The 27,811-nt window shown below is 43.9% G+C and overlaps 1 protein-coding gene across 3 annotated transcripts; it reads right to left on the bottom strand.

The window, feature by feature from the left end:
• Window positions 1-2,576: 2,576 nt before the first annotated feature.
• On the bottom strand, window positions 2,577-23,798 carry LOC307205611 (uncharacterized protein). 3 transcript variants are annotated; one of them, XM_079958223.1, is made up of 2 exons: window positions 23,572-23,798; window positions 2,577-4,856 (listed from the first exon to the last, which is right to left on the bottom strand). In XM_079958223.1, exons 1-2 carry the CDS (start codon window positions 23,755-23,757, stop codon window positions 3,711-3,713), a joined length of 1,332 nt encoding a protein of 443 aa, XP_079814349.1. In that variant the 5' UTR covers window positions 23,758-23,798; the 3' UTR covers window positions 2,577-3,710. The 3 variants fall into 3 exon arrangements, with proteins under 3 accessions (XP_079814349.1, XP_079814350.1, XP_079814351.1); XM_079958224.1 differs by lacking the exon at window positions 23,572-23,798 and adding an exon at window positions 14,323-14,555; XM_079958225.1 differs by lacking the exon at window positions 23,572-23,798 and adding an exon at window positions 6,092-6,507.
• Window positions 23,799-27,811: the final 4,013 nt, after the last annotated feature.

The following is a 27,811-nucleotide window of genomic DNA, read 5'->3' on the forward strand; positions in this document are numbered from 1 at the left end:
TTGGGGGTGCAGGGGGGGCCGGCCGCACCGGGCACAACATCTGGGGGTTAGGGTTAGGGGGCGCAAATCCACGGGTTAGGGGGCGCAAATTACTTGCCTTGCCCCGGGTGCTGACAACCCACGCTACGCCACTGTGTGTGTGTGTGTGTCTAATATTAAAGATTTCCCAACAGATTTCATTTAGTGGAGGGGATAGGCCTTTCACAGCACCCCCTCCACTCTGTTAAAGAGCTCACCTGGACCTGTTTTCCAATCCTTCTACTGAAATTGATATGACCCCTCTATTGGCCATGCAAACTACAGTGTACCTTTAAGTAAAAAGGAAAGTACACTAATAGTAAACTCATCCTCTGAGTATGGATTTTTATGGAACCAATGTGACTGCCACCTTCAAGTGACCAGAGGGAGAGATTAGACAGTTTTATGGGGAGGGGTCCCAAAGTTTACAGAAGCACAAAAATAAATAAATAAATAAATAAATAAATAAATAAATAAATAGGGTGGAACTTGAAAGAAACAAGAAATAGCCTTGTGAAGACTGAGCATGCTAATTCAGTGTGAGATATTGGCTGACTGTTGAGGGGGCAGGGGAAGGAAAAGGAGCATAGAACTGAGTAGCATTGGAAAAGGCATGGCTGATTGGCGTTTTGAACCAAAGCACTCTCAGCTGCAACTTTTCATTGCAGATCCCATCCATCTAAATCAGGGGCCGGCAAAGTTTTTGTGGCTTGGGTCAGTTCATAGTCCCGCAGACGCTGCGGTGGGCTGGAGTGTATGTGTGCATGCACAAACACTATTTCCGACACTCCTTCTGGCACGAAGGAGGCATGCACAGCTTCCCATTGGCCGCAGGAGCTTCCTGCAGCCAATGGGAAGCCAGCCAGCATCGCGGAAGGTGGTCCCCACTCTGCTTCGCGACCGAGTGAGCAGCGGGTGTCCATGGGCCAGTTAAATGACCCCCATGGGCTGCTTGTGTCCCATGGGCCTTAGGCTGCCGGCCCCTGATCTAAATGCAGGGTAGCTTTTTTGCATATGTGGCTATGCTGTTATGAAAGCCAGTGTAGTGCAGTCTTTTAAGAATGTTTGGACCCATTCACCCACATACATTTAAAGCCTAAGATACCACTTTAATCAGTCATGGCTTCCCCCAAAGAATACTGAGAGCTATAGTTTGGTAAGGTTGCTGAGAGTTGTTAGTAGTCCCCCCCCCCCCCACACACACATTCTTCCTCAGAGAACTACAATTCCTAGAGTTCCCTGGGAAGAGAGACTGATTGTTAAACCACTCTGAATATTTAAATTTCACCTGTTGTCAGGGACTGTGCTGAAGAGGGCGGCACTGAGGAGGAATGGGAGCCTTCCCTCTTCCCCTGCTCCTGCTCCAGATCCTGAATCTTCCGAGGAGCAGGCAGACAGTATAGATTTGGAACAGTGGTTTGCAGAGGGACACAGTTCAGAAGGCAGAAGCTGGGAAATACTGGATGGGGAACAGCTAGGAGAAGAAACCCTTTGGAGAGAGAGATTCACTGTCTCTGGAAAGTATTCCCCTGCTCTCCCCAAGGTCAAGAAGAGCTCAGAAAGTGGCAGAACAGAAAACACAGAGGCTCCAAGCTCAGATTACAAGACACAGAAGTGAAGTGGATTAATAGGGACATGTTGTTGTTGTTTAGTTGTTTAGTCGTGTCCGACTCTTCGTGACCCCATGGACCAGAACACGCCAGGCACTTCTGTCTTCCACTGCCTCCTGCAGTGTGGTCAAAATAGGGACATAAGGGGGTAGAATTATTAATTGGGAGCACTGCCATTCTAGGAGATAGGTTCTTCATTCTCTCATTGTGATTATTAAAGTTTCTAACTGGTAAGAAGACTCTTTTTCCTTTGTTCTGCTTAACTACTGCCCCTGTGGGTATGTGTGGAGCCAATTCCCTGAAGCCTGACACCTGTTTAAGGTATCCCAGTTTCTAAAAGACACACACTCACACATCCCTCTCTATCCTCCACCCAGTGTGACCAGAGTTCAAAGGCACATTCCAGTCAGACAGGAACACTCAATGTGGTTGCAAAACAGGGTCAGTGATGGGTGGGTTTCCATACACTCCAAGTGCCCCTATTTTCCAGGGACAGAAACAGAATTATGAAAGACAATGCAGCTTCTGATTTGACCCCGGAATGCCCCTATTTTCCCCACCAGTCCCTATTTTCATCTGAGAAATGTTGGAGGGTATATGTTTCTGGAGGATGTGTGACCTAGACTGAGTCCCAAGAGCCCAGTATACAATCTCGAGGGCTGCAACTGTCCCACTGCACCTGAAGTTCCCCATCCCTGATCTAGTTCTACCTGTTTTGGGGAAATTTCAGACAGGTTGGAATCTCAGTTTGCTAGAGACAATCTAGTCCTGCCCTCTAGAGGGCAAGCCTGCTCCATATTCTGTGTGACTGACGTCCCTTATGATATACGAAGACCACTTTCTTCTCCACGCTAAAGAAAGGAAGGTCTTTCAGCCACTCCTCATAGGGCATGGTTTCCAAAACCCCACCACCATCCTGGTTGCACAAAAGCATTATAAAACACCAGCTTCAGAAGTCATCGTTTGCTTTATTATTACAGAAATATGCACTTTGACAAATGGATTTTTTCCCTAAATTAAAAACAAAACACATTTCACACATGATCAAAACAAGGCTTTCTTTAAATTATGATAAACATTATTTTAAATATATCAGTATTTAAAAACGCAATGCGACCTATGAGCTAAATCTTCCAGTCCCCATTTCCTCCCACTGCATGGACTATTGAACCTCTTATGCAGCATGTGGCTCTGTGGTTGTTTACTCAGAAGTAACTGCTGTTGAGGTGAAGAGTACCTCCTCTTTTGTGAGAATGCTTAGGATTCGTGGGTTGAATCCATCACAGTGCCGTGTGAATGTTACTTTTAGCTCAATGATTTCTGCTTGTGCAATTGAATGTTCTGCCCCTTTCGTCCCCTAAATCTGACCAGTGGGTTCTTCTGTCAATCCTCTGGAACAGGTTCTGGGGGGCAGAACAGAGGAAGGCAAGTCTCATTGCACAAGCAGAATACCTTGCAATGATGTAATAGTATTAGTTGAAGACCACCCATCACTTATAGTTAGTGATGATACCTGATCCCGGCCTCTTGATTTCACATTAGATTATGAGTCCATTTACACTACAATAGCAAAATGAAATTAAAGCAGAGCTGAACATAAGAAGAGCTCTGTTGATTAGGCCAAAGGCCCACCTAGTTCAGTTTCCTGTTGGCACAGTGGCCAAGTAGATGCCTCTGCGAAACCCACAAGTGAAACAACAACTCTCCTCACTTTTGATTGCAGTAACTGGTATTCAGAGACACACCCTGGTCTCTTGATAAGGCACCATTTCTTCTGTTCATTTGCGATGCCCCATCAAGAGAAACAAGACCAAAGACAAAGGATACAATTAAGGGCATGTAAACACTGCAATCAATGGAATGCAGGGTTTTCGACAGTGTACAATTAGGTCCCTGTGGGACCTAACTGGGCACAATAGTACAGAAAGCACATCTTAGTTATGTCTTTCAAAGAATTTAAGGGAAAATAATATTGTCCATCTATTTGATAGGTGTTTGGGATGAAAGCTCTTCTTCATCAGCCAAGCCATGAAGGCCACCTCTTTATTCCAGCTGTCTCTTGTACAATATGCATGGAGGAATTCAGTAAGATGACTGATAGCTTGAAGTGCTGAAGCCATGGTGGTATTTGGAAAATCTGGAAGTCTTGGCCAAAATGCTCCTTGGAGTTATGGACCGGCTGTACATCTCAGCCCAAGGGCGGGCAGGCCTTCTCATATCAGGCAGAGGACGTTTAATGGTGGACAGCGAGCTGGTCCTGGTGGCAAGAGCTGTTGAGGTAGCTGGATCACTGTTGCTGCACAGTGCCTGTGGCTCAGGAGCACATGGGGTAAGTGTTTCCACTTTGCACGCTTCTGGGAAGACTTGGAGGATTGGTCCAGGAAGGTCAACTTCAATAGGAGGGGGCTGGATGACAATCTTCATCTCTGGTCCTTGGGAGACGCATGAAGAAGAAGCACCCAACACCCCACATACTTTAGTGCAGGACAAGGCACGTGCCGTCAGGGCTTTGACTTCCCCTTCTTCGCCACTGGTGATGGCACATCGCTCTTCACCACTGGTGATGGCACCGGCAGTGTCACACGGGTTGTAGACCTCCACTGTGCACTCCTCTGCAGCAATTTCCAAAATAGGGCCAGGGATGGTGACCTCAATCGGTGGTGGGTATATCACCACTTTGGAACCAGGACCTTGTGTCACACATGCTGGTGTGCTATTGAGACCGCATGGGACAGAGGTAGAACGAGTCATACGCTGTGGGGTAAGGGAGCAGTCAGAAACTGACGTAGAGCGGGCAATGGCATGTGGCTGGGAACCGCTAGGGACACAGGGGTTTGAGGTCTGGATGAGGCATTCATTGGGGTAGCTAGTGAGGACTGCACCTGGGATTGTAATGCAAACAGGAGGCGGCTGTATCACCACTTGCGAGTCAGGGCAGGTGGTCGTACAACACGGGGTGTCTCCACCGGAAACAGCACGCAGACCAGAGGATTTAGTGACAATTGCTTTGGAAGATCCATCACCGCACAGCTCGGAGCCATTGGTGAGACACGACGTCTGGGTTTCCACCAGACATTGGTTAGGGGCTGTGGTGAGGCTCAGTCCTGGTAGAGTGAGGACCATAGGTGGTGGATGTATCACCACTTTTGCATCTGGGCACGACGTAACGCATGGTGTGGTGACGCACTTCACACCCGATGTGGACATTCTGTTGGGATGGATTTCAGCCTGGAAACAAAAAATAGATCAGGGAGAAGCAGAGTTAGTTTGGTGTTCTGAGGCTATTTAAAAAAGGACATACTTAGATGGAGCCACCATACTTCCATCCTCATAAAAGTCCACTAGTCTCAGAGAAGTGATTGTAGCTTTTCTCTCAATTCCCCATATGCCTTTGTACAACCTCAAAGCCCCCAACTTTACCTTGGAATTTCACTCTTGGCCAAGTTCAGAGTCAACAGGAATGTGAAGACCCTCTTCCAACCTCTTCCATTGTTGTCTGTCTACTTAAAACAGGGTCGGGGAACCTTAGGCCCTCCAGATGTTGTTGGAAAACAACTCTCATGGTCCCTGGTCATCAGCTATGCTGGTTGCTGGAGCTGATGGGAGTTCAACAACATCTGGAGGGCACCAGTTTCCCTACTTGCTTTCCTATAAGGTTATCAAGTCCAGAGTCTAAAATAGCCTACCTACATCCATGTCTACAAAAATAGTCTTACCCCTGCAGATCTTCCTAGACTACAACTCCCATCAACACTCCTGACTATTGGCAAGACTGGCTTCTGGGGCTGTTGGGAGTTGGAGTCCAACAGCATCTTGAGAAGGGCCACAGTTTTTCCATCCTTGAATATAAGGATCATCTAGAGAAGTTGTATTGTGAGTTGGTGGTGGGGAGGAGAATGCAAATAATACATTAATAAATAATATTCCATCTGTGTTCTTCAAACCTCCACACAAAAGGAAGACTCTCCAAATTCATTACAAACTCTTCATGTGCCTGGCTGTTCTTGCAATTTTGGGGAGACCATGGAAGAATCTAGGGAACCAGGGCCCGTGGCTCTCTGTCACTCACTTCCCACTGGAAATGGCAATTGCACTTGCTCACAAATGACCAGCCTGCCTCAACTGCTCCAAATGAATCCTTTCCTGCCTGCCTGGGATTCTTTGTGACATTTCTAATGACCTGTTTGAATTTCTTCTGCCTTCCACATGGCTTGCATGGCTGGTTATTATGGTGACTTGCTTACATAAAGCAGCCCCATGGCCATTTTGGAAACATCCTTTCCTCTGGGTGCAGGTCACATTCCAAAGGGTATGCTGTCCTCCCTACGTCCCATTGCCTGCTCACAATTTCCCTTTCTCCTTCCTTCCTTCCTTCCTTCCTTCCTTCCTTCCTTCCTTCCTCTGATTCCTTGACTTCTTTGAGAGTCCAGTTCAATGAGGAGCATTGTGAATTTGGTACATACCTGCTTCACTCTTGCTTGACACTAAGGAACTCATCACCTATGTGGAGTTACAGGGCTATTGCCCCTGGCTTTATATGTGTTAGGAGAACTCAGGCACTCCCTGATTATTATTATTATTTTCTCTCTCTCCCTAGCTTTCTCAGCATTTCTAATTATGTCTCACCAGCCCAAGCAGCAACCCTTGAAAGGCCCAGATGAGATCAGGGATGCATCATAGAAATAGACGCAATGACAGACCGGTTAGGGGAGGAAAGTCATCTACAAGATGGGTGTTTCTATAATGAGGAAACAAGTCAAAGGGGAAGAAGAAGCATTTGTGGTTTCTAAATTAGAGGCTGGAAAAGGTGTGTCTATATTAAGGGTTGGACTTCAAAAGAAATGATAGGGTGAAATTCCCCAGCCGGGCTTTCAAATAGAAGACTAAATTACCCAACCCCCCAAGAAAATAGTTCAGTTCAGCAAACTTCACCAAAGTTTGAGCTAAATCAGCAATGCCATTGACTGTGCCCTCCACACTCTGCAGGGTCCGTCCTACCATGAGGTAGTGTGCAGCAACCATTATGGGGTGATGCTTGGCAGTGGTAGCCCTCAGGTGCCCCCCTAAACAACAACCCAAGAAAGGGCCATAGCTCAGAAGTAGAACATCTGTTTTGAATGCAGAAGGTCCTAAGTTCAGTCCCTAGCATCTTCAGATAGGGCTGGGAAAGACGCCTTGTCTGAAATTCTGGAGAAACACAACCAGTCACCTTAGACACAGCACTGACCTAAATCGACCAATGGCCTGATTTGGTATAAAGGAGATTTCTCTATGTTGGGCAAAGAGCTTCTGCCTATCAATATAGACACCAATGGTTGGACTCTGCATAAGCTAGCTTAGAATCATAGACTTTTCGAGCTGGAAGAGTTCCCAAGGGTCCTCTAGTCCAACCCATTGCAATGCAAGAATCTCAGCTAAAGCATCCATGACAAATGGCCACCCAAGCTTCTTAAAAACCTCCAAGGAAGGAGAGAGCCCACCACCTCCCGATGGAGACCTTTCCACTGTCAAATAGCTCTTACTGTCAGAAAGTTCTTCCTGATGTTTAGTCTGAATCTCCTTTCTTGTAACTTGAAGCCATTGGTTCGAGCCCTACCCTCCAGAGCTGGAGAAAACAAGCTTGTTGTCTTTCTATTTTCTAAACCAGACCTTTGTTCAGAACCATCAGGACTGGGATCTCCCTGTTATTTTGAAGGCGAGGGCTGCATAGTTCAGTGGTTCAATCCCCAGCATCTCCAGGTAGGACTCCCTGCCTGAATCCCTGGAGAGCCACTTTTGGTCCTTGCAGACAAGCTGAGTTAGATGCACAAAGGGACTGACTCGATATAAGGTAGTTCCTAACCCACCTGCAAGGCCAGTGGAAGTGATGGTATTCCAGCTGAACTATTTAAAATTTTAAAAGATGATGCTGTTAAGGTGCTACACTCAATATGCCAGCAAGTTTGGAAAACTCAGCAGTGGCCAGAAGATTGGAGAAGATCAGTCTACATCCCAATCCCAATCCCAATCTTCTCTTCATGAGAAGAGAAGACTCCCTGGAGAAGACCCTGATGTTGGGAAAGATGGAGGGCACAAGGAGAAGGGGGCGACAGAGGACGAGATGGTTGGATAGTGTTTTCGAGGTTACCAGCATGAGTCTGACCAAGCTGCGGGGGGCAGTGGAGGACAGGAGTGCCTGGCGTTCTCTGGTCCATGGGGTCACGAAGAGTCGGACACGACTAAACGACTAAACAACAACAACAACCCACCTGCTACCCTCAGGTTCTGTGGGGGATGACATTCCATTGCCAGTGGTGTGGTAGCCCACTTCTCTATATGGAATGTTTGTGTATTTTCCCAGATGTTCTGAGTCAGCCTGGCTCCTACCTGTGGAATGTTCTCCAACACAAAGCTTCTACTTTTAGAATGCCAGCCTATTTAAGATCTATTAATATCTCTTAGCATTCATTGCTATTGTTTTCTTTTCTTTTATTAGTTTGTACAGAATAATTAAAATCCGGCTGCTTTTAGCTTTCATAGATGGTCTATGACTTGTTAGATTGGATGACGACATCTTGATGTGTGTCAACATTCAGTTTTACATCTGAATGTAATAATTCTACTGTTGCAGAGATGGTTTTTATTCATGCAATGGTTTCATTGAGTTGTTTTATGGCATGCTTTAGTTTTAACTCTTTTCCCAAGCACAACACCCATAGAACTATTATTATTGTTTAATTAGGGTGGCTCATAAATTCAAGAAATTCTTTTGTTTGCTTATTAACCCAGTTTATGGACTGCCCTTCATTACACTGTCATCTCAAGGCAGTTTCCAATACAAAGTCTAAAAATGTAAAACAATAAAACACATCAACATAAAATCCAGTATAAATAAACAAAGTCTGATGGGAAAGAAATTGCTTTGCATAAAAATGCATCCCAATTTGTATCACTGGCATCTCCAGGGAGAGTTGGAAGAGGCAGAAATCTTGGAGAACCGCTGGCAGTCAGTGTAGACAATACTGAACTAAATGGATCAATGGTCTGACTTGGACTAATGCAGCTTTTCATATTTCTGTTTATGACAGCTCTTTATTCAGAACAATGAGGACTAGAATCACAAAATTATTTTTAAGGGAAGATCCAGATTATTTTTAAGGGAAGATCCAGAAGACAACTATCAGACTTTTAGTAGACATCTGAAGGCAGCCCTGTTTAGGGGAGTTTTTAAATGTTTGATTCTATTTTTAATATTCTGTTGGGAGCTGCCCAGAGTGGCTGGGGAAACCCAGCCAGATGGACGGGATATAAATTATTATTATTATTATTATTATTATTATTATTATTATTACTACTACTACTGCTACTGCTACTACAAGCCATTTAAACTGTGGCACGGCTTGGGGGGTGTCCTCCGTTCGCTGCCCCTCCTCAATAAGGGTATCCTATTAAAGGGATGCAGGGGTGTGGATCCTGTCCAAAGCCTGGGCATAGTCTAGGGCCATGCCATGACCCCGTTGGGGACCCTGTGGGTGCCCCAATTTGACATATGTCATAGGGCTCCCCCTACTGGTGCTTTACCCTTAGTGAGATGGGCAGGAGTCAGGATATAGTCTGGTTTCACCCAATGCCTAAGCCAAACCACTCAAATCTGTAACCAATAAAGTTTTGGCCTATTTTATCCCATTAACCTAAAATATTCATGTCCATCACATGTGGCACTGTGGGTTAAACCACAGAGCCTAGGACTTACCGATCAGAAGGTCAACGGTTCGAATCCCCGTGATGGGGTGAGCTCCCGTTGCTCGGTCCCTGCTCCTGCCAACCTAGCAGTTCAAAAGCACATCAAGTGCAGGTAGATAAATAGGTACCGCTCTGGCGGGAAGGTAAACAGCATTTCCGTGCTCTGCTGTGGTTCGCCAGAAGCGCCTTAGTCATGCTGGCCACATGACCCAGAAGCTGTACGCCGGCTCCCTCGGCCAATAAAGCAAGATGAGCGCCGCAACCCCAGAGTCATCTGCGACTGGACCTAATGGTCAGGGGTCCCTTTACCTTTACCTTTTATTCATGTCCGTGTGTTTATTATATAAGGGAACTGTGGGGCCTGGGGCCTTGGCATGCAATATAGAATTAAATAGACTAATGGTGTGATTTGGTATATGACATCTTCCTGTGTTCTGCTTGGCCACCATGAGAACAGGATGTTGAATGAGATTCACCTTTGACCTCATACAGCAGCCAGACTTTTCTAATGGTCTTAATGAGGAGAAGAAGCCTTCAATACATCAGGAGTGACTTAACTTCTGATAAGGAGCCCCTCCCCTCGATGCAACCTAGAACTTTAAGCTGCTTAACTGCCTCACTGTGTAACGGGCACAGAAGTCTCATCAGGAAGAGGTCAAGGAGGAACCTGAGAACCTGCATCCCTCTCCTTTCTAGTTCTATTTATGTCCCACATGGACTACTGCAATGCGCTCTACGTGGGGCTACCTTTGAAGGTGACCCAGAAACTGCAACTAATCCAGAATGCGGCAGCTGGACTGGTGACTGGGAGCGGCCGCTGAGACAGCATAACACCGGTCTTGAAAGACCTACATTGGCTCCCAGTACGTTTCCGAGCACAGTTCAAAGTCTTGGTGCTGACCTTTAAAGCCCTAAATGGCCTCAGTCCAGTATACCTGAAGGAGCATCTCCACCCCCATCATTCTGCCTAGACACTGAGGTCCAGCGCCAAGGGCCTTCTGCTGGGCCCCTCACTGCTAGAAGTGAAGTTACAGGGAACCAGGCAGAGAGTGTTCTCGGTAGTGGCGCCTGCCCTATGGAACACCCTCCCACTAGATGCCAAAGGGGAAAAAAAAACTACCAGACTTTTAGGAGACATCTGAAGGCAGCCCTGTTTAGGGGAGCTTTTAATATCTGAAGGACTATAGTATTTTGATATTTTGTTGGAAGCCGCCCAGAGTGGCTGGGGAAACCCAGCCAGATGGGCAGGGTATAAATCAATTGTTGTTGTTGTTGTTGTTGTTGTTGTTGTTGTTGTTGTTGTTGTTATTCCTGAGCAAAGCCATTGTGACTGGGGGCAACCTACCTTGATATATGCTGTGAAATGAGGGCATGGGTAGCAGAGGTGTAGCAATACATAAAGAAGAGAATCTTTGAGTAAGCTCCAAGATGGGCGTAGTCCGCTTATCTGAATCATCCACTACTGGAGTGAAAGATGGGAATGAGATGCCCACACACAATTGTGACAGATGCAAGAGGGAAGGGGAAAATATCTGCGTACCCATTTCGCAGAAATAAGAATGCAAATCCTTTCTACGCTATCTATTGCAAAATGCAAATGTTGTGTGGCTTGAATCCATCAGGAGCTGTGTGTTCATTTATGGTGGAACCAGTTCTATGGGGCTCCCTCCCTGCTGAGATCAGCAAGGCACCTCCCTGTTGAACTTCCACCACCTTGTGGAAAAAGACTTCTGAAAAATCAGCAGGTATCTTAAGTCATTTCTGAGGTTATCCCAATGGTATTTCTTTAGCATACCACGGATGACTGTAGCTAAGTGGTATACAATTGATCAAAATAAATAGATGGATATGTAAAATAAACTCATCTGTCGAAAGGGAAGCTAACTTGACAATTCAGAGAGCATTTGAGAGAAATGAGAGCATGGTGAGCAGGGTGTGGATGGCATTCCAGAAGCTATCTTAATTGCTAAAGGGCTAGTCTCATCATCTCAAGAACCAGTTTAGGCAGGTTTCCAAAAGCAACACTTTGACTTCTGAACAAATAAATGAGTCGGTTTGGAGAAGCCTGGGATGAAATGAATATACAGAGCACGGGATTCATCTGTTGTATTTACTGGGATATGTTTGCCAGAGGGAGAAACTGCAAGTATCCTTGATGTAAACCAGTTCCTTGCTCATTTTTAATTAAAGTGAATGCACCTCACTCCCATTTAAGACCTTCCTGTAAATTTTAGACTACTAACAGCAAAACTCATACTATGGTTGACATCAAAGAACTAGGTGCAAGTCAGCAACAGGGAATATGTGACTTTCCAGCAGCTGTTGGGCTGTGTCTCCCAGCATCCCTGGCCATTCACTGTGCTACCGGGACTGATGGGATTTGGATACCAGAAAAGTCTAGGGGTCCACAGTTTCTCCATCCTTGACCAGAGTCTCCCCAGGAGGCCCTTATTATTATTATTGCCAATTTGTGATTATTTGGGTGATTATTCACTTTCGATACTAATTACACCAGCAAGAGTTTAAGGGGTGGGTATATAGATTTCTTTCCAACTAGTACACAGCCCATAACTTCTTGCTGATATCCTGTAAGTTTTTGCATTGCAGATGTTCCTGTTTACATTTTGCCCCTCTTTTCTATAGCATGAGAGTGTCCTTCCAGATAATGCAGTAGCAATAGAGAAACACCACAGAACAGCTCATAAAGCAGATTAATGCCACAGTATAAGTCACCAGTATTGCACTCTTATTGCATCAATAACATGTTTCAGAACACAACTACCAAAATAAATAGATTATAAACAAACAACAAACAAACAAACAAAAAACACCAGTCTGAAGTGGCCCCAGATCTACGTCCATTCCTAATCATGTCTAGAGTCAGTATCTTGGAAACCTGAATATGATATCTACTTACCTACCTATTTATTGTCTAATGCTATATTGAAAATATGAATGGAACTTGATCAGAGATCAAGAGGACAATCAATTTAATATAGAATGGGGAAATTTTAGAAGTTACTTGAAAGAACACTGTAAACAATTTAAAACATTGGCAGGATTGTAAAAAAAAAAAAAACTTGCAACGAAGCAAGAATTATAGTTACAACTGAGTTTTTAGAAAATATGGAGCATATGATACGATGCAGTTTGAAAAGAGTATTTAGGGAAACCATGGAGGGGTGGAGGGAAATCTTGGGATTCTGATAATCCTACTTGTAAAATGATTATGATTTGAGTATGATGGTAATTGTTAAAAATGAAAGCGAATAAAAAGAATTTTTAAAAAGAAAAAGAAAATATGAATGGCAGGCCATCTCAATTTGTATTTTCCAAAGCAGGGTGCAATTTTTAGCCAAATGGGAATCAATGGAGGAATTGATAAAGGTGGTTGTCTTTGTGCCATTAAGGGTATCTTGATTTTCAGCCATGAAAATCAAAAGTGGAAGGAGACAGAAAGAGAGCATAGCAGGACGAGTCTGTCAGGAAGGGAGGGAATGGGAATGGGAGGTGGCTCAGTGGCAGAGCATCAGCTTCACAGGCACACTCAGGTGAAACCCCCATCATTTCCAGGTAGGGCTGAGAAAGGAAGTTGCCAGTTAGTGTAGACAGTTCTGAGCTAGATCAACCAGAGGTCAAACACAGTAGAAGGCAGCTTCCTAGGTTCGAGTTAAAATACAGAGAGGGGACTGAAGACTACATTGGAATGATGGAATTGTTGACAAAAGATCCTTGCAAGTGAAATTCAGAATCCAACAGGGGATTCCTTCTTTGAATTACTTATGTGGTTTTACTGGAATTTCTCCCCATCCCTATTTCTCAGCTATACTTGATCACCACCACCACAAACAACTACAGAGAGAAGAATAAGAATGAGTAGGTGTATTAAGAAGAAGAAAAAGTTTGCAAAGATTCATCCTATGGTTTCCCATAAGCATCACTGAATTTTGACTTTTCCCCGCTGCCAGTTGTAGTGAACACCAACAGACAGTCATGTACAGCAAAACACATGCATGCCTACTCAGATTTAAGCCTTAGTGGCTTGGATCCCAAGATGCATTTAGTGAAGGAAATTCACAGAAGGAAAGTTTCTACTCCTTTGTCCCCTCTGAAGCTACCTGTGGCCTGGGGAGCAGGGCCTCCAGACCACTGTGGAATGAAGAGGGAGGTTCATGAATGAAGGAAGCAGTGGGAAGCTTCCTTGTCATGACCTTACTCAACTCATTTTAGATTCTAAGCCCAGTTTCAAACAGTCTCTATTCTCTCAGCAAAACCCAGCAAACCATCCTAGGAGGCCCTTTTGATTCTCTGGAGAAGTTTTTAGGGGGTGCAGGAGGTGGGTTAGGAAAACAACTTTTCTTCCTTAAGGTATCTAATCTTAGGATCCACAGAACTGGAGAGTTGGGAGGGATCCTAAGAGTTATCTTGTCCAAACCCATGGAATCTAGTAATATCCAGGAGTTATGAGTGCTAAGTCCCTTCCTTAAACATTTAAACAAAGTCATGGACACAAAGGCAGCTGTCAATGGTCCAGATTTACGTGAAAGGACGTAAAGGGGCAAACAATTGGACTATCAACTCAAGCGTTACAAAGAAGAAGTGCGCTTACACAAGAATAGAGGAAGCTGCCTTATATTGAGTTAGAGCACTGGTCCATCTAGGTCAATATTGTCTACACTGAGTAGCACTTGCCTTCCAGGATTTTAGGCAGGGGTCCCTCCAATCCTTACCTAGAGATGGCAGGGATTGGACCCTGGACCTTCTGCTTGCACAGCAGGTGCTCTGTCTGCGTCATTCAAGATGCTTGAAGAAGCATTCTTGTTTTAATCCAAGGTGCTCCCATTTCAGTCAACTGGACTTTTCACAAAATTAGCAGGTCCTAGATGGGCTCCTTGTTGGGGTGTGGGGGGCAATTCAGAACGGAAACAGTCACAGAAGCATCATAAGCAAGCTCATGTTATATCAGGCTTACCTGGTTCCCTCCGCGGCTGGATTCAAATAAGCTCTTTTTAAGAGTCATGGCAAGCTTTTATAAAGATTCTCAGACAGCCTTAAGGGGATGAGACAGCCTTTGAACACAAAGGTCTTAATTATATCCCGGCCAAAATTTGCTCCACGCGGCTCAATTTGCTCTAATTGTCGGGAAACCTGCTTGTGATCTTCTGCTTTTTTTATTCTTTGGATGAGACGTGATGTTTGTCTTACACATGTGGCTGTTTTATAGTCAGGAACAATTCAGAACACATTGCTTCATGGGCTTTATTATTAGCCTAACCTCAAAGCGAGCTCTCTGACCGCAGTGCATTGGCCCTTCATGTTCTTTATGGGAATCATTTGGGAGAAGTCAATTGCATAGGCTTTTCTTTTGCCTAACTCAGAAGATACCCCCGAGCGAAACTGATTCCCAGAAACTCCCTGACCCAGCCCCATTAATTTTTTTTCAACCACATCTGAGAGATTATTCAAATGACAATCCATTTTTCCCCTGCATTAAGCTTCATGCGGTCTCTGAATGTTCCACCACATGTGACTTCAGGACACAGTCTGAAGTCTTAAAATAAGGGTGGGCAACTTGTGGCTCTTGGTTGATGTTCAAGAGCTCTGGGCAAGAGATCAGATCAGGCCTCTTGCAGGAGTGATCTTGTCCCTCCTCTGGTGGTCCACTGGGCAGGGAGATAGACAAGAAAGGCCTCTCACAGGAGTGATCTTGTCCCTCCTCTGGTGGTCCACTGGGCAGGGAGATAGACAAGAAAGGGTGTCGGGGAGAGAAGAGAAATAGAGAAGCAAAAACCTTTGGGGAGAACGTAGAGAGGAATGGGTGAGGAGCCATTGCAAATGTCAGCACGGGAACTGTTGGGATGAAACCTGTTCCTTTAATTGCCTCCTCTAATTTATTCAGTCCCACGTTCCACACTGCCTGAATCCTCACCAAACCACAAAGATTTTCTAACGTTAATTATGTAATGGGAGCATCTGCAGGTTGCTACAGGTTTGGGTTGCTTCTGTTCTTTTGCATATCCCCACCACCACCAGAAACAGAAGAACTTGCTGAATCAGGCCAAAGATCCATCATAGTCCAGTGTTCTGTTCTAACAGTGGCCCAAGTGATCCTATGAGAAACCCACAAGCAGCACATTTGGGTTTCCCCAAATGGAGAAGCTCTCATACCAAGATGAAGGTCTACTGGGCTTGCGTGTTGAGCACACTGTTTTATGGAAGCGAGTTGTGGGCAACTGACACCCACCAGGAGTGATACTTCAGTGGCTTTCATATATACAGCATCAGGAAGATTTGGGGCATCACATGACACAGTCTCAAACAAAGATGTGCTCTTCCAAGTCCACATGCCCAGCATGTTTATACTTCTGTCTTAGAGACATCTAAGTTGGCTTGGTCATGTACATAGAATGGAAGATGGCAGGATCCCCAAGGATGTGCTTTACAAGGAGAGGGCTTCAGGGACTAGGCCTGTTGGCAGGCCAACTTTGCATTACAAACAGGGCTGTCTTACCCATAGGCGCTAGGGGTGCGGAACACCCAGACGCTGGGCTCTCAAGGGTGCCAGGCCCAGAGTCCGGGGCCTGAGAATTGAATCTGGGTAAGAGCCCGCCCATTGGTTGGAGCATCGTGGCAGGCTCTTCTGCTGCAGGCGGCTCTGCGCTGCGAGTTTGGGGGTGACTGAGCCAGCAAGACGCTGAGGCGGCTGGCTGGCTCTGCCCTCCTGCGCGTCTGGGACTGGGCAACCAGGGGGAACACTAAGCAGATCTTTGCACCCCAGTTGCGCATATGCTTAAGACAGCCCTGATTACAAAGATGTCTGCAGTCATGACATGAAGGCTGGCAACATTAGCCCTTCCAGCCTAGACGACTGCAGTGCCTAGAGACAAACAGTCAGTTCTTGTATCCACAGTAATAACCAGAGAAGAAATGATCACTGGGAGGAGCATGGTGCAACTGTACAAGAGAAACCACATGCCTTCTTCTACCCCAGCTGCAACAAAATATATCTATCCCATATTGGTCTCTACAGCCACAGCAGGAGCTGTAACTCTGCAACAGTTTGACTTTACCACCAATGGCACACTCTTCCATTGTCTCCCAGACAGATGCCAACAAAATAAGCCAGGGATTGTCAACCTGGTCCCTATCACCCACTAGTGGGCATTTCAGGATTCTAGGTGGGTGGTCGTGGGTTCTACGGCACAAGCTGAATCCTCCTTCCATTGAGCGCTGGTGGGTGGTAAGTAAATTTTACCTTCAAGGAAGATGCATTAGTGGGCAGCAGGTATAAAAAGGTTGACTACCCCTTAAATAAGCAAAAGCAAAGAATAAATAAATGACAAGAGAAAGAAACCAATATAAACCAAGACACCCCTGCTTCTGAAGATGGAATGGATAGCCAATGATGAACGTCTAAATCCAAAGCATAGGAAATAAAATTCCACCAGATTTCATAAAAGCATTCTGGATCTTCTGAACTTCCTGGAAACACACAGTTTATATGAATCCCCATATTCTTGTGCGAAATACCCAAATGCATTTTCTTTCCAGGTTTTCTATGGCTGGGAATTTGAAATTCTAGTTGCAGCTAACATCCTGGTCGGAAGCCCTTTAGAGTGACAAGTATTCATGTTGTCTGTCCACGTTTTTAAAACTGCCTTTTAGTGTTGTAATATGCCCTGGGATCTTGGGTGAAGGGTAGGAAACAATAAATAAATAAATAAATAAATAAATAAATAAATAATGAGGTGACAATTCAACTCCAGGTGCTCATATAGAGTGTTATTTAGAGTGACTGTTACAGCATCCCTCTGATGCAAAGTCATCTGGCCTGAGAATAAAAAATGTATAGCCTATGAAGCAATATCCTGCAATCAAATGTTGGTGATCTTATATCCCCATAAAAGAAACTATGAATAACTTTGCAAGTACTTAGCAGGCCCAATTCAAAGCGCTGTTTTTTGATCTATAAAGCCTTAAATGGCTCAGGACTGCACTACCTCAAGGACCTTCTCTCTCCATATGAACCTTTGCAGACCTTGAGATCATCCTCTGAGGCCCTTCTTTGTGTGCCTCCTCCATGAGAGGTCTGGAGGGTGGCAGCGCAAGAGCAATGTCTTCTCTGCAGTGGCTCCTCTTCTGTGGAATGCTCTCCCCAGGGAGGTTCGGCTGCCTCCTTCATTATACATCTTTAGATGCCAGACAGAAACATTCCTCTTCAGCTAGGCCTTTGGCTGATTGGCTGGTTGACACCCAATGCTCTTTGAAATGTGACGTGGGAGAGGGGATTATTGCTTTGTTGTTGTTTTATTGTTTCTATTGTTGTTGTTTCTGCATCCAACCAGTCTGTGGCATATATAAATGTAATAAATAAACAGTAATAAATAATGAATTTGAAATTGAATGCATGTTTCACCATATCAAATGTATTGGAAACTGCCGTTCTAATGGAATGATCTGTCCTGGACAAAACACTATAGAAAGAGAATCTTGATGCAATGACGCATATGATCAGAACCAGATGGCTTTTGTTTTGGAGCGGAGTGGTGGGGATATTTCATTGATGCAGATCTGCACCAATGCCCTGCACATTAGGGATAAAAAACCCCTACACTCAACAATTTTCATATCTGCTACTTTACTGTACTTTTATCCCCTCCCTGCAAAGAGTGGTTGCTCAATGCACAAAATTTCACAGGCGAGCCAGTAAGCATTGCACAAAGAAGCGATCTTGATGCAACAGTGTGTACGCGGACACATCAAAAGCAATTGTTTTGCTGTAGTGCTTTTTATCAATGAACACATCTGCACTGGCAATATGGAGGGGGCAGGAAGACCAAACAGACAAAAGAGAGATGTGAAAGCTGTAGGTTTAAATTTACAGAGAAAGGATCACGCCAGTTGCAGATGGTGTTACAGTGCTCCTCCCTTGCTCAGCAGACTCATTTTTGCAAGCAATTATTTTCAATTGAATGCCCCCTTTCATGTTATTTTCACAAATATATGACTATTATTTATTAAATTTATCTACCTCTTTTCCTCTAAGGAGCTCAATGTGGTCGCTGCACTCCCTTCCTCCCCATTTTTATCCCCAAAACAACTCTGGGAGGTAGGTTAGGTCGAAAGACTGGCCCAAAGTCACCCAGTGAATTTCACGGCGGAGCAGGGATTTGAAACTTGGTATCTCCCACTTCTTAGTCCAACACTCTAAACACTATACCACAGGCATACGACTTCCTCCTTTAACATACAACTTTTTGTACTAATTATTGGGTTGGAAATAATTAGGGGGGAATTTGGAAAGGTGGAAATCTCACAGCACAGCTGCATTTGAGGAAGTGTCAACTAGGTAGGTTCATATTAAAAATGAATATCTCTGCAGTAACTACAGCAAACCAAGATATGAGACATCAGGTCTATTAGAAGGATACAAGCCCATTAAGCTCTGCATTGCACACTACAAACTCCCACATATGTTCTATTTCATTTAGCTGCTGGAGGGTGGAGTATAATTTAGGATGTGTAGCAAGAATACTCGCTAAAATGTGTGAGCTGTACTCACACGTAATCGCCCATGGTAATTATGGCCCACTTCCATGTACACTCACCAAAGCAGCCCCTCTGCCTGCTACACCTTCAGTATAATGTGTGGTATGATCCAAGCCATGGGCTTCCCTCCAGCCATTGGAGAAAAGGTAATGCATATGGCCACAACAGGTTCAAGTTGAATTAGGCATGGTTGGAGTGAATAACATAAGAATCAGGCCAATGGCAACCTGTTTTCATAGAAGTTAATCAGATGCCTATGGAAAGCCCCAAAGCAGAACCTCAGTGCAATAGTGCTCTCCCCACTCACCATTCCTGGTAACTAGAATTCTGCCCCTGACAGTAGAGTTTATGCTGCCCCACCACTGCTACAAGCAGCTAAATGCATGAGCTGGCAGATAGGAGCAGATGAGCTACCTTCTACCAAATCAAACAATTGGTTCACCAAGCTCAGCACTCTCTGCACCAGGGATGGTGAGCCTGGGGCCCTCCAGATGTTGTTGGAGTATGACTCCACTCATCCCTGACCATTAGTCATGCTGGCTGGGGTTGATGGGAGATGGAGAGTCCAAATATATTGTTGAACTGCAACTCCTTTCATCCAAGACCAATGGCTCTATTGTCTGGGGCTGAGAGTTGGAGTCCAACAATATCTGGAGGACCACAGGTTTCCTATCTACACTGAGTCTCCAGATTTTTAGACAGTGGCCAGTCTTTTCCAATCCTCTCTAGATACCTTAGATACCTAGATACCTCCCATCAAATGTCAAAGAAATAAGCAAGTATCTTACTTTTAAAAGACATCTGAAGGCAGCCCTGTTTAGGGAAGTTTTTAATGTTTAATGCTGTATTGTGTTTTTAATATTCAGTTGGAAGCTGCCCAGAGTGACTGGAGAAACCCAGCCAGATGGGTGGGGTATAAATAAATTATTATTATTATTATTATTATTATTATTATTACTACTACTACTACTACTACTACACCTTCAACATGTAGAGCATGTGCTCAGTCATTGAGCTATGGTTTCCAAAAGCATCAATATGACAGTAAGTCAGGGCATATGCCTTAAGAGTAGAAGATTTCCCTTCATTCAAGGATTATACCTGTGGTAGTCTATCAATAGTGGTTGGAGAGCCTGATGAGCAGTGGTGAGTCTGGGTTCAAATCCCACTTAGCTGTGAAGCTAGCTGGGTTTGACTTGGGGCCGGTCACTATTCTACCTAGCCTAGGATTGTCACCAGGATAAAATTGTGGTGGTGGGAAGACTGTGAACCTGGTACTTTTTGAGCTCCTTGTAGAAAGACTAGGATAAAAATGTCATTACTTATAATTATTTAAACTCCACCCTGGCTTTCATGTGGAATCATCTTGCTTTATTTTCTGATGAATCACCTGACTTCAGTCTTCGTGGAAGAAAGAAAATGAGAACTTGCTGTCTAGTATATTATTACCACATCTGGGCCAAGAGCAAAAAAGTGAGTTGAAGTTAATGGTTTAGGGAGACGTACCTATTATTCAAGGGCTGGGAGACAACAGGTCTCCAAGGCACATGGTGACTGAGGCATCTGTCTAGGGAAAGCCAATTATGGGAGGCAGGAAAGAACAAATTATTTCTGCAGGTGCGCTTCTGTTCCATCATAGAATTGTAGAGTTGGATGGGACCCCAAATATCATCTAGTTCAGGCTTCCTCAACCTCAGCCTTCCAGATATTTTCGGCCTACAACTCCGACAATCCCTAGCTAGCCAAGACCAGTGGTTAGGGATACTGGGAATTGTAGTCTCAAAACATCTGGAGGGCCGAGGTTGAGGAAGCCTGATCCAGTTCAACCCATTGCAATGCAGGAATTTCAACTAAAGTATCCATGGCAGATTGCCGCCCAACCTCTGCTTATAAACCTCCTAGGATGGAGAGTCCACAACCTCCCAAGGGAGTCTGTTCCACTGTCAAACAGCTCTTACCATCAGAAAGTTCTTCCTGATGTTTAGTCAGAATCTCCTGTCTTGTAAGCTGAAGACATTGATTCTGGTCCTAACTTCTGGAGCAGGAAAAAAACAAGCTTGCTCCATCTTTCATGTGACAGCCCTTTAGATAGTTGAAGATGGGTCAACTCCTCTCGGTCTCCTCTTACCCATGCTAAACACCCCCTGCTCCCTCAAGTGTTAGACTAGAACATGGTGCTGATAACAACAAGGCTGCGGGTTTGATCCCTGTATGGGACAGCTGCATATTCTTGCATTGGATGGGTTTGGACTAGATGATCCTCAGGGTCCCTTCCAGCTCTAGAATTCTATTATTCTAACTGTTCCTCATAAGGCTTGGTTTCCAGACCATCGATAATTTTACTAGCCCTCCTCTGCAAATGCTCCAACTTCTCAATATCCTTCTTAAATTGTAATGCCCAGAACTGGACACAGCACTCCAGGTGTGGTCTGACCAAGGCAGAATATAGCAGTACTATTTCTTCCCTTAATTGGGACGCTAGACATCTGTTGATGTAGCCTAGAATAGCATTAACTTTTTTGCTGCTCTATTACACTGTTGACTCTTGTCATTAGCTTTTTTGCTGCTGTATCACATTGTTGACTCTTGTGAAGCTTGTGGTCTACTATCTTATATTTGTCGCACGTCTTATGTTTGTGCTGCTGGTTATTAATTAATTAATTTGCCTATTGCCCTTCATCCAAATATTCTAGGGTGGTTCACAACAGAAAACGCAAAACGTGAATACAAAATACATAATAAAACAAAAACAAATCAATAACACCCCCTCCCCATAGATACTTTTAAAAACCACATAATTTTCATCAGTCAGATGCATTGTTAGAGAGAAACATTTTTGCTTGGTGCCTAATGATATGTAATGAAGGTACCAGGCAAGCCTTCCTGGGGAGAGCAGTCCACAAGCAAGGAGCCACTGGAGAAAAGGCCCTTCAGACTTCTCCTAGAGGAGGCACATGAAGAAGCGCCTCAGGGGATGGTTGTTCCTGCCGAAGTGCAGAACCTTACATTTGCCCCTATTGAAATTCAATATGTTAGTTAGGACTCGGTTCCCCAACCTGTTAAAGTCATCTTCGATCCCGATTCTGTCTTCTGTAGAATTAGCTACCTCTCTCAATTTTTGGTGCCATCTGAAAATTGCATGAGCACTCCTTCAATTCCCTCAACCAAGTCATGTTATAAGGATGTTGCACAACAATAGACCCAGGACAGAATCCTGTCTCACCCCACTTGACACTTCCCCCCACACCCAGGATGACGAGAAACCGTTAGTTAGCATTCTTTGGGTTGGGTCAGTCAGCCATCAGATATATGCTTAGTTATTGGTTGTGCGTGAATTCCATGGAGCTTTGATGACATTTTGATCACATTCTCACCATGCATTTAATGCACCTGATGAAGATCGAGGAATAGCTAGACTGTACTATTTGTTCCCCACAAAAGAAATAAGGACAAAATTTGTTCCCCCACCCTCTCCCCCTCCACCCACTTTTATTTTATTCAATGGACTAGAACAGCAACAAAACCTGTTTCCCTCAGGGGAGCTAAAAGGAATTTGGCTTGGCCTGGAAGTGACCAGATGCTGGAATCCTTGGACAGTTACAACCAGGGTGTCTTTGAGTTTTAGTATGGTAGGCTTGGATGAGGACAATCAAGACCAGGGTATGAGAAAAATGTTTCACATGGAGGATGTCATAGTTCAGATGAATAAGATATCCCAAGCTTTATATATATATATAAATAATAATAATTATGACATTTTCCCCTCACTTTTTCTCCAAGGAACTCAAGGTGGTGTCCATGGTTCTCATCATACTCAATCCCCACAACAGCCCTGTGAGGTAAGTTAGGCTGAGAGGCAGTTACTGGCCCTTGTTTTAGCAGACAACTTTGCATAATTCTGCTACACAACCACATATATGACCTTCATCACTACTAGTAGTAATCAAAAATAATTTTACAGAAGTAGGTACATGGAAAAGGTCATCTCTCCTAAGCCCAACCAACCAGGAGAGGAGATTGAAAAGTGGGAGGAACATCTCTAGATGGAAGCTCCCATTAAATGCTTCATCTTTCTCCACCCTCTATGCTTGAACATAGTATGTTGAGTGAGCTTAATGATCAGCTGGATAGCTCAGCTGGTTAGAGAGTGGTGCTGATAATGCCATGGTTGCAGGTTCGATCCCCTTATGGGACAGCTGCATATTCCTACATTGCGGGGGGTCGGACTGGATGATCCTGAGGGTCCCTTCCAACTCCACAATGCTATGATGCTTTTTGTCTTTAGGACCTTGAAGCACACAAAGCCCTTCCTGTTGTCTTTGCCAGCTTCTCTGGACACCCAAGCACAACTCATACCCCACCTTCCCTGAAAAATGCTAGGTGCCAGATTAAGAGGCATGGCCACCCAGTTTCATCCCTTGGACCAAAGGTTTCTGCTTGCTTTCATAGGTTGTCATGCCCAAAGGCCCCTGTCCATAGCCACCCACTCACTAAGAATATGAGCCGGAAGGACAGAGCTTTCCGTGCCAAGCAGAGAACCCTCCCTCTTCCACCAGGAAATGGGGGAATCACCCCAGAGACTTGCTGAAAGATCCCAGGGCCTCTGGGGGTAAGCTTTCATTCCCTCTTTCACTGAGTTAAAAGGATCTCGGATAGTCAGGGTAAGACATACCTCAGCCAAAGTGCTTCTTCCGTCAGTCTGTAGACTTGATAAACCAGGTACCTGACTCGGCATACAAAACTCTTTTTCTTCCGTAGAATCTCCCTTCTCAATAACTTGTGTCTCCCTGCTATAATCTTCCTCCCACGCCCGATAAGCCATTTGACTTGCTCTCGGCGCATTTGATGCCATGCTCATTATTTCTCAGCCTCCAGCGAATCTGCTTGCAAATGAAAGCTGTTGCTGATGTTTGGGAGATAATGACAGGTAGGCTCTTTATGTAAGAAAGGAATAGATGCGTTCCATCGCTTTGCTTGCTCTGCTGTGCATGGGAACAGTGCCCTCTCTAGGGGGTGAGAGAAGACAACAGTGTGATCCCAACAGCAGAACCTGCGTGACCTGTAATGCAGGTAGTGATTCCGGGAAGATTTTTAGCAAATGAGTCAGTTGCTGGCTCTGCACACCTTCTTTCACTGGCATGCCACCAAAAACAAAGAAGAAAGGTCAAACCACAAATATGGAATAAGTGAATTTGTTGTGGTCAGTGACTCCTGTGCTGTCACCAAAAAAATGCATCAGTAGCAGGTGGCTAAAAACAGACAAGCAACAACAGCAACAACAAAACACTACCGATTGAATTCTTCACACTCATAGGGCTCTTTCAAGTGACCTATCATAGCATCACAGAACTGTACAGTTGGAAGGGACCCCAACGGTCATCTAGTCCAAACCCCATGCAATGCAGAAATCACAGCTCATTTATTGATCACTAGCAGAAAGTAACCAGCGTTGCTCAGCAATTCCAAACAACAACAACAAAAGTGATTTATAAATGAATAATGGGATTAGTTGTTTTCAAGGGCTATGCACCCCACCATCATGACCCAAGCTGACCTGGGAACATCCAAACAGGATCTGGCCCCAAATCAATTTGAAGGACATGGCTAATATTCTCCCATGAAATTGGCAGGGAAGAACTGCCTGCTGGCATACAACCCCAAATTTGCTCCCACGATTTTCCGAACTAAATGTCCTGCAAATGGGTTTGTTTTCTCTGGAGTCAAGTAACACAGAAGCGAGCATCAAACATGCCTTGCACTCCATTAGTTTTCCAGAAGTGGCTTTTGCACCACTGGAAAACTCATATATAAAGTGGAGATAAAACAATTAGGGAAATATTGGGGAAATGGGATAAGCTACCATGTGAATGCAGTCAGAGTACTTGAATCCACTTTAAGGGCACAGATCTGAAGCTCTGGTTCTTGCTTGAATACCTCCCTCAAAATAATAATAATAATAATAATAATAATAATAATAATAATAATAAATTTTCTTATTTATACCCCACCCATCCGACTGGGTTTCCCCAGCCACTCTGGGCAGCTTCCAACAGAATATTAAAGAGAATAAGAAATCAAACATTAAAAACTAGTGATGACCGTGAGATTCCCATGGAACAACTAAAGGCTAAGGACCTTCTCTCCTGGGGTGGGAGACTGGGAAAGATAAGAAAAGGTCCCAGGAGAGAATTGAGAAGGTCTGTCCTTTTTTGGGGGTGTGGAAATTTAGACTAAGTTTTCTACAGAAAGAAGATGATGTCATTCTACACCATTTGGGCACTTCAGATACCTTACTGTTGATTTTCCCCTCCCTTATTTTTCCAGAGGCTGTTGTTTGATATGCATTATGTTGTATAGCTGCGCCCGAGTTAAGTAGGTAATAACTTAATGTTTCAAGACTCAGCAACTGACAAGTGTCACCAAGTTTATTGTTGGGGTGCTATTGTGTATCCTTTGACGTTGCTACTTAGCATGTGTTCATTATATTCATTGTGGATTAGGTACTATGTATTGCTTATTGTTACAAATTGTATTTATATAACTGTTTTGATTCTTTTTATGTATAGTATGGATATCATATTATATGTGTTTATATAGTGCTGTTATGTTTTGTGCTGTAAACTTTGGCTGAAAATTGTATATTCCATCAGGCGTATGCAGGCAATTAAGAAGACATCTTTCCATAATAGGAGATTTTTGGTTATAACTTTTTAATGTGTTTCCCCTCGTTGTATGGTCTAATATATATATATATATATATATATATATATATATATATATATATATATATAGCTGCTCTGATATGTTTAAAGGAATAGTAGCAGAGGGTCTTCTCAGTGGCTGCTCCCAGACTTCCTTCCTAGAGAAGGTAGACTGCCTCCATCTTCGTTGTCTTGCTGGTAGGTGAATATAGTGGTACCTCGGGTTACAGATGCTTCAGGTTACAGACTCCGCTAACCCAGAAATATTAAGAACTTTGCTTTAGGATGAGAACAGAAATCGCACAGCGGTGGCGCGGTGGCAGCGGGAGGCCCCATTAGCTAAAGTTAAGAACAATTTCAGGTTAAGAACGGACCTCCAGAATGAATTAAGTTCTTAACCCGAGGTATTAAACCCGGTGGTTTTATTCTAACAGGACTTTAGGAGCTGACCGCTTTTTAAAGGAAAGAGCTGTATTTTAATAGATTTGGTTTGTAAATCATTTTAATTCTATTAGAATTTAACTATGTTTAACAATTATTTTTCAGACATTTTTAGCTTTTGCATTTTATCATGGTTATTTGAATTTGTGTAAGCTGCTCTGAGTCCCAGTCTGGAAAAGGTGAGGTATGGATAAACCACTCTGTTGTCTTTTGACAAAGAGTAGTATGTAATGATAATGATGATGATGATGATGATGATGATGATGACGACAGCAACAACAACAATGCCCTTTTCAGACATTCTAAATTTAAGCTCACTCAATGCATGAAGGGGGTGGGTGGGTACAAAAATGCTAACTCCTCCCTCTCACTTCTCATGAGTTAGAGAGCAAAGAGATGAAGCAGTTATCATTCTCCAAAGTTGGAAGGCAAATATATGAGGAAAGCTTTTGCCTGTACGTGTGGGCTTTCACGAACCCCCCAATTCAGTTTCAATTTTGATTCATATCTAACTTCTATCAACCTACCCAGACCCTTCAGTATTCATCTGAGACTCTGTCCCAGGTGGCCCAGCTGAGGGAGGTTTGGAGTGTGATGACAATGGAAAGGTACTTTTCAGTGGTGGCTCCCTACTTGTTGAATATTCTCCCCAGTTAGGCATACCTAGCACCACCATTAACACACTTTTGGTGCCAGGTAAAAACACATCTCTTCTCCCAGGCATTTGATGGATTATTATTATTTTGCAGTTAAATGATTATGTCTTGCATCCAATTTTAGTCCTACTCAGAGAAGACCAACTGAAATTCAGAAACACAACTAACTTAGATCAATGAATTTCAGTGGGCCTGCTCTGAGTAAGTCTTAGCTGGATTCAACCCTATTCGACTTCGCTGCAGGTTGATTGAGTCTATCTTATGAGTTATTGCAAGTATTTTTCTCCTTGTTGCTCCCCCCCCCCATTTTGTTCTGTCTTATATTTGTGACTTGCTGTGAGACTCCTTGTGTGGCAAGCCTAACAACAACTACTACTACTACAACTACAATAAATAAATAAATAAATAAATAAATAAATAAATAAATAAATATCTGATATGGGCAAATACAGTGTGTATGTGTAGGTATGTGAGAGAGACCACATTCACACCATAAATGATACCACTTAAAACAGCTTTAGCTTAGCTTTTAATTGTTCTTATTTTATCTTGTTAAGTTGCTTTGAGAATTTGTTTGTGTAAAGTGACTAATTACTATTATTTCATTTATTCATAGCTCACCTTTCACTCCAGAACTGGGACTCAAGACAGCTTACAAAAATTAGAAGAAACACAGATAGTTAAAATATATAAAGTATAATGCTTAAAATGCAATGAAACTATGGAATTAAAATGATGTGAAGACAAATATATTAAAAAGAAGAAGAAGAAGAAGAGTTTGGATTTGATATTCCGCCTTTCACTCCCTTTAAGGAGTCTCAAAGCGGCTAACATTCTCCTTTCCCTTCCTCCCCCACAACAAACACTCTGTGAGGTGAGTGGGGCTGAGAGACTTCAAAGAAGTGTGACTGGCCCATGGTCACCCAGCAGCTGCATGTGAAGGAGCGGGGAATCGAACCCGGTTCCCCAGATTACGTGACTACCGCTCTTAACCACTACACCACACTGGCTCTCTAAAAGAGGCATTAAAAAGAGCACAGTGCTTTTAAAAGCCCTTTCCTTAAAAAGTAGCCAGTTCTTCAAAGCCTCCTACAATACAACAGTCTTCACAGGC

This window comes from Podarcis cretensis, assembly GCF_951804945.1.
Source record: "Podarcis cretensis genome assembly, chromosome: 16".
Taxonomy (NCBI): Eukaryota; Metazoa; Chordata; class Lepidosauria; order Squamata; family Lacertidae; genus Podarcis; species Podarcis cretensis.